Source organism: Chelonoidis abingdonii, chromosome 11 (genome assembly GCF_003597395.2).
Source record: "Chelonoidis abingdonii isolate Lonesome George chromosome 11, CheloAbing_2.0, whole genome shotgun sequence".
Lineage (NCBI taxonomy): Eukaryota > Metazoa > Chordata > Testudines > Testudinidae > Chelonoidis > Chelonoidis abingdonii.
Genome location: NC_133779.1, coordinates 17,025,271 through 17,032,312, shown reverse-complemented (window position 1 = coordinate 17,032,312; position 7,042 = coordinate 17,025,271). Strand labels below are relative to the sequence as shown.

The 7,042-nt window shown below is 67.2% G+C and overlaps 2 protein-coding genes across 2 annotated transcripts in view; one reads left to right on the top strand and one right to left on the bottom strand.

Moving 5' to 3' along the window:
- The window catches only part of MED25 (mediator complex subunit 25), a 13,605-nt gene extending 9,894 nt beyond the window's left edge, over window positions 1-3,711 (top strand). Inside the window, exons 14-15 of the mRNA XM_075071276.1 lie at window positions 3,220-3,434; window positions 3,542-3,711. Coding sequence (XP_074927377.1) covers window positions 3,220-3,434; window positions 3,542-3,651 — 325 coding nt within the window. The 3' untranslated portion in view covers window positions 3,652-3,711. The remainder of the gene's footprint in view (window positions 1-3,219; window positions 3,435-3,541) is intronic.
- A 766-nt stretch (window positions 3,712-4,477) lies between these two features.
- The window catches only part of PNKP (polynucleotide kinase 3'-phosphatase), a 6,603-nt gene continuing 4,038 nt past the window's right edge, over window positions 4,478-7,042 (bottom strand). Inside the window, exons 9-13 of the mRNA XM_075071275.1 lie at window positions 5,419-5,487; window positions 5,228-5,337; window positions 5,057-5,144; window positions 4,730-4,791; window positions 4,478-4,645 (exon numbers count right to left, since the gene is read on the bottom strand). Coding sequence (XP_074927376.1) covers window positions 4,525-4,645; window positions 4,730-4,791; window positions 5,057-5,144; window positions 5,228-5,337; window positions 5,419-5,487 — 450 coding nt within the window. The 3' untranslated portion in view covers window positions 4,478-4,524. The remainder of the gene's footprint in view (window positions 4,646-4,729; window positions 4,792-5,056; window positions 5,145-5,227; window positions 5,338-5,418; window positions 5,488-7,042) is intronic.

Sequence of the window (7,042 nt, the reverse complement as noted above, 5' to 3'; positions counted from 1 at the left end):
GGGAGCTGAGCCAACACCCCGCACTCCCCTCGGCCTTCTTATGGGTTGCCCCTTCCGAAGGCCCCCGCCCGCTCCGCCCACCTCAGGAATGGGGAGGGGGAGGACCTGAGCAGAGGAGACATGGGGGACCTGGCTCCACTGGGGTGAAGGTGGGCCCATCAGGGGCTCAGGGCTGGCGCTTATGGGGCGTCACGGGGGGCTCAGTGGATGGCTTCTGCTGGGGGGGTTGCGTACCAGACTGCTGCGTTGAGATGGGGGCTGCCGGGGAGGAGCGGGTGCTATGGGGGTGCCAGTGTGGGGCAGGGGGTTACTCACAGCTGTCTGGCTGAGCAGAAAGGCTGCGGGCTGAGGTTGGCACCGGGTCATGGGTCGCACGAGGGCCCCCCCTGCGTGGCCTGTGGCCCACCCTGGGGGGGCCAGGTGGCCGGGGGGCTGGGGGGCAAGCTGGGGCCGCCTGCTGCTGCGTGGCTGCGCCTGTGACTGGTGCACCGAGCTAGCAACTGAGGCGGGGGAGAGGGTCAGACCCATTCCCAGCCCCCAGAGGTCTGAGTCCTCTCCCCTCCTGCAGACAACTAGGGCTGAGGACAAACCACCCACACCCTCCCAGTGAGCCCAGTCCATGTAGGAGATCCCCAGCAGTGGCGTGTGCTAGAGAGGACACCCCCCCCCCCCCCAGCGAAAACTTCACCAGACTTTGCTGCCGCTGCGTCGTACATAAGATGGGGCCCGGTGGGGAGCGCACCTGTGGCCGGCACTGGGTGACATGAAGCTTGCGCAGCATGGGGGGGCTAATAACCGAGCCGGACCCCAACCCCATCTGGATCTCAGCGCTGTCCAGCAGGCAGCACCTCCTCCCGCCATCCAACACCACCCATCACATCAGCCACCCTCTACACATGCCCGCAAGCCTAGACAGCCACCCTCACCGCTGCATTGCTGCCCCCCCCGGGCCCCAGACAGCGCCCCTGAGCCCTGCATGCTGCCCCCCCGGCCCCAGACAGCACCCCAGCCCAGACACCTTGCCCCTTCTGGACCCCAGATCATGCGCACCCTCAGCTCCGGCTATTTGCTGCCCCCCCAGACCCAGAACAGCGCCTGCCCTCAGCCTGGACACTGCCCCCGCCCCCAATGACAGTGCCCCCCCTCAGCCTGGCACAGTGCCAACCTCCTGGACCCAAGACGCACCCCAGTCCGGCACGCTGCCCCCTCGGCCCCCGACAGGTGCCCCCCTCAGCCTGCACACAACTGCCCCTCCTGTCGACCCCCCAGCCGCACGCTCTCCCCCAGACACCGCCCCACCCCGCACGCTGCCCCCCCGGCCCAGACACGGCCCCCAACCAGCACGCTGCCCCCCCGAGCCCCAGACAGCGCCCCCCAACCGGCATCCGCTGCCCCGCCGCCCGGGCCACAAGATCAGCGCCCGCCAACCGGCAGCCTGCCCCCCATCGGCAACAGGACAAGCGCCCCACCGCGGCAACGTGCCCCCCCAGGCCAGCAACCACCCGATCAGCTGCTTCCAGCCCCCGTGCCCACCTGGCACAACTGCCCCATCATCGGGACCCCAGACAGCACCACCCCAGCCGGCACGTGCCCCCCCGGCCCCATTACAGCGCCCTCCAACCCAGCACGCCTGCCCCCCCGGGCCCAGACAGCGCCCCCAACCCGGCAGCTTGCCCCCTCCTGGACCCCAGGTACAGCGCTGCCCTCAGCCTGGTAGCTGCGCCGACGAGGCGCCAGCCCAGACAGCTGCGCCCCCAGCCCGGCACGCTGCCACTCCCAGGACCCCGACAGTCACCCCTACCCTAGTGTGCATCGTGCCCCCCAGGACCACAGACAGTGCCCCCTCAGACTGGCCACTGCCCCCTCCTGGCCCAGGACAGCACCCAGCCCAGCACGCTTGCGCCCAGACCCCGGATCAGCACCCCTCCAGCCCGGCACGCTTGCCCCCCAGGCCCCAGACCAGCACCCCAGCCCGGCACGCTGCCCCCAGCGACCCCAATGACAGCGCACCCCTTAGCTGGCATGTCATGCCTCGTGGCCCCGACATGCGGCCCCCCTCCCCTCGCCTGGCCACGCGCCCCCCCAGGACCCCAGACAGTGCCCCCCCCTCAGCCTGGCAGCTGCACCTCTCGACCCCAGACAGCACCAGCCCTCTAGCCTGGTAACGGACTTCCCCCAGTGATCCACCAGCCCCCCAGTCCTGCCTGCTCCCGCACTCACCCCTGAGACACGCACCGCCCTCAGCCCTGGCACGCTGCCCCCCAGGGACCCCAGACTAGTGCCCACTCAGCTGGCACCACTTGCCCTCCCCGGCCCGACAGTGTCCCCCCTCAGCCATGGCAACAACTGCCCCCATCCTGGACAGACAGCACCCCAGCCGCGCGGCAACGCTGCCCCCCCGGCCCCAGACAGTGCCCCCCGGCCCATGACAGGCGCCCCAACCCGGCACGCTGCCCCCTCCCGGGCCTGCCAGACGCGCCCGCCCAAACCCGACACGTCTGGCCCCTCCCCGGGCCCAGACAGGCGCCCCCATTCCCGGACGGCCCCCCAGGACACCAGACAGGCACCCCTACCCCTAGCCTGGCACGTGCCCCTCCGAGACCCCAAGGACAGCGCCCTCATGCCTGGGCACAACTGCCCTCCTGGCCCTAAGACAAGCATCCCCCAGCCCGCATAACGCGCTGCCCCCCCGGCCCCAGACAGGCCCATCCAGCCGGCACGCTGCCCCCCAGGACCCCAGATAGTGCCCCAGCCGCATGGCTGCCCCCCTCCCAGCTCAGACAGCACCCCTAACCCCAGCCTGGGCAAACGTGCCCCTCTGACCCCAACAGTGCCCCCCCTCAATTTAGCCGGCAACCTGCCCCCTACCAGGACCTCCAGACAGCACCACCCGTCCCAATCGTATCCGCCCCGGCCCCAGATAGATGCCACCCCATCCTGGCACACTCCCCGGCCCAGACAGCCCCCCACCTGGCAACTCTAGTCATACAAAGCAGTGACCGACGCGCCCCCTGGGCCCACAGAAAATCTCCAGGCTCAGAGAGTGACCCCCACCGCCTGGCACATGTGCCCCCGGGCCCCAACAGCACCCCCCACACCTGGCATGCTGCTGCCCCCCACCCAGCAGGGAAGGGTGAGTTCAGGGTGGGGGCACAGGGCTCAGTTATGGGGGTTCAGGAGATGATCAGGGTGAGTTCCAGGGTCGTAAGAGGCTAACAGCCCCCCCCCGGTTTGTTTACAGCCCCAGCCCGGAGTCCCGCAGTCACAGCAGCCTTTGCACCACCTGCAGCAGGCGTCCCAGGGGCTGCTGCCTCATCAGGCCATGGGGCAGGCTATGGGGCAGCAGCCGCTGCAGCTCCCTGGCCAGCCACTCATGCACCAGGCGCCTGGGCAGCAATGGCCAGGCCAGATGGCCCCGCGGGCCCCACTGCCAGGTAAGGGGGGGGGGGGGTCAGGATCTGAACACACCCACCCCCATCCCAGGGCTTGGTGAGGGGCACCTATGTATCCCGCCCCCTCAGCATCTCTCTCCTCTCCCCAGGTCAGATGCTGATGCCCCCAGGGCCCCGCGGCCCAGGCCCCCAGCCTGGCCTGCAGCAGGTGCAGCCGCCCAGTGTCATGGAAGACGACATCCTCATGGACCTGATCTGAGAGCAGCGCCCCCCACGTGTGTGGGGGTGCTGCAGCTGTCAATAAACCTGCTGTCCCTGCCCCCCCTCCGCTGCCTGTGCTGTACCCCCCTCGCCCCCCTCCAGGGATGGAACACAGGAGTCCGGGCTTCCTGCCCCTCCCTGAGGGCGTTGGCTGTTGCTCAGAGAGCTGTGCATTGAATCAGGCCACGCCCCCAGGACAGGCTCCACCCCTTGCAGGGCACCACACCTCCAGAGAGACTCCGCCCTCAAAGGTGGGAGGGGGGCAAACGCTCTGGGCTGGGAGGGTAAAGCGGTGCTGGTGGCCAGACTCCCTGGGGGGTGGGGGTCTGCGCCCTTCCCCCCCCCCCACTTCCTGCGATGCACCAGGACTCTCAGCCGGCCGGTAACAGGAACCACCCAAAACAGCTTGTGGGTACAGACCAGGATCCCCTTTAGTTAGGTCCAGCGGGGGGCCCCTCCCCCAGCCTGTGTATCCTCTGTCCAGTTCCCTGAGCAGAGATGGCACCTGGCCTCCAACCAGCCCCCCCGTCCCCCCCTCCGGTACAATCCCTTCCCCAATGCAGCCAGTCCCAGCAAACCTCCCCTCGTCACTGCTCCCACCCCAGCAAAAACATTCCCACTGTGTGTGTGGGGGGGGGGGGGGGTCAGAGCAGGAGAAATCCTTGTGTGCTCCCCCCCTTCTGTCTTCTCGCAAGAGATAGGTCCTTCCCCCCTCCAGCACCGAGCAAGGCGAAGCCCACAGGGAAACTGAGGCACAGAACAGCCTCTTGGAAGGGGGTGGGTAGGCTCCATCTCTCCCCCCAACAGACAGCAGGAGGCGGGGGCCCTGCTCTCTCTTTATTGAGGTGCTGCTGCAGGGGGCGGGCGCAGCTCAGCCCTCGGAGAACTGGCGGTACAGCGCCTCCTGGCGGGCGTCGGCGAAGCGCGGCACAAAGTGAACGCGCAGGATCTGGGCAAAGCCCTCGCTCAGCGACGGCTCCACAAACTTACTCCTGGGGGGAGAGGGAGGCAAGGGGTTAACAGGGGGAACTGCCTCCCCCGCCCCCCCAGCCAGGCCCTCCCACCCCCACACTCACTTGTAGCTGTTCAGCACAACATCTGTGACCGAGACGTGGCCCGAGGCTGTCAGGTCCCGGAACTGGAAACAGAAATGAGCTCCTGTCACGGGGGGGGGGCAGGGAATGGGGTGTGGGGCCTGTCCCCTCTAGGGGACACCAGCCCCCATCTGGCCATGGGGCAGGGACTGGGGCACGGGGCCTGTCCCCTCCAGGGGACTCCGGCTCCCATCTGGCTGGCTCAGGGACTGGGGCAGGGGCCTGTCCCCTCTAGGGGGTGCTGGCTCCCCCTAGCCCCAGGGCAGGGACTGGGGCGCAGGGCCTGTCCCCTCCAGGGGCGCTGCTCACCCGGTTGTTGTGCTTGGCCTGCTCCAGGGTGGCGGTGAAGAGGAAGCAGCGGCAGGGGACCCCGGCGTCCTGGGCACATTCAATGTACCTGAGAGGGAGGCAGAAGAGATGGGGGGAGGGGAAGACAGGAGTTCTCCCCCCCTCCCCCGCGCCCCGTGGGACCCCCCGTACCTACGGCGAGACTCGGGGTCAGGGTTGGTGTTGTCCACGGCTGCACTCTTCCCCTGGCGCAGTGCCGCCGCCACCAGCGCCACACACTTCTGCCAGGAACCCAGCGTGTCCTGGGGGGAAGGGGGAAGGTTAATGGGGGGAGCCCAGCCCCCGCTGGTGGGGGGGGGGTGCAGCCCACCGGCCCCCCTTACCCGGTTGGCGTAGGCGTAACCGGCCGGCACCAGCTGGCTCTTCAGGAAGGTCGACTTGCCTGCTGGGGGGCGGGGGTGAGAAAAGAGGGGGAGTCAGTGCTGGGGGGCAGGGAGGGGTGATTGGGGGGTGTGTCAGATTTCACCTGCCTGGGAGGCCCACGGCCACCCCAGCTCGGGCGTGGCGGGACAACCAGGCAGCTCGTGAGGGGTCGTTAGAGCGGGCCCTTGGGTGTCAGTTCCCGCTGAGGTTAGAGAATGGGGGGTTAGACAGACCCAAGCCACGGGGTGAGGGGAAACCCTGTGGTGTTGATGAGAGTCTCAGGGGGGGGGCACTCATCTCGGGTCAAGGGGGCAGGTGGTGTAGGGGGCAGTTGTGCCTCATCCAGGAAAACTTCCTCGGGGGTTGTAAGACTCGGAACTCAGAGATTCAGGGCAAACTGGGGGGACAGGGAGAGACCAGGTCAGGTGGGAAGTAGTGGTGAGGGGTGAGCAGGAAGGGGCTAGTGGCACGGGCCACATAGAGTGTGTGGGGGACAATGGGCTGTGAGGGGGTGATGAGAGATTGGTTGGGGAACGAGAGTGTTGGTGGTCAGGGGATGTGGGCTATGGTGTGGGAAAGGCGGTCAGAGAGAGTGGGGTGGGGCTGAGGTACTGGAGGGGGGCCGGACGAGGGGTGGGGGAACCTGAAGGGCGGGCCAATGCAGGGGGTACCGAACGGTCCACTCGCAGGAGAAATCATATCTTCTTGTGTCACCAGGAGTACCAGATGGGGGGCGATCCGGGAACCTGACTGATAAGAGGATACGGTAAGGAATGGGGGATGTAGAGGTTGAGATCAGCCCTGCTTGCCCACCACAGCAGACATGGCCTGACAGCTGGAAACCCCCACCACTGCCCCACACCCGCCCCAACACCACCGCCATTGTGGAGGATGACGGGTCGGGAGTGAGTGAACGAAGCAGGGGTATCCTAGTGATTGTTCCCTTACTGAACACTTGTGCCTCAGTTCCTAGCGTGGGTGTGTATGGGAGGGCAGCAGTAGGGGTCGTTGCTGGCAGGGTTCTAGTGACTCACTGTACATGCAAGGCATGGGAATGGGGGACCCAAGTGATAGGTGACCTGAGAGAGTGCCCCAAGCCGAGGTCAGCGGAGGGCTCTGCTGATGGAATCTTGACGGACAAGGGAAGGTTGTCAGGGCATGTATGGGGGAGGTGATACGAATAGGAGCCAGCTGGAGGGGGAGGGATATGGGGCCTCAGGTGAGGAGGAGGACGTGCCGAGAGACCGGAGGTATAGGGCCTCAGGTGGAAGGGGGTAGAAGGAGGGCCCAGACTGGGGAAGGGGGCTGCGGGAGGGTACCAGGCCCAGCATGGAGGGGCTAGGGAGGAGATTGGCTGAGCTGGAAGGAAGGGATAGAGGCCATGACGGGTACGGACGGCTGCGGGTGATTGGTATGATAACAGGGACCCAGCTAGGAAGGACGGGGGCTGAGGGGAGAATACGGCGGTGAGACGGGGGCGGAAGGGAGGTCGTTGTGGGAAGGGGATACAGGGGCCGAGCATGAGAGAGAAGAGGGGCTGTAAATGTGGAGGGAGTATGGGCAAGCTGGGGATCTCTCTTCATT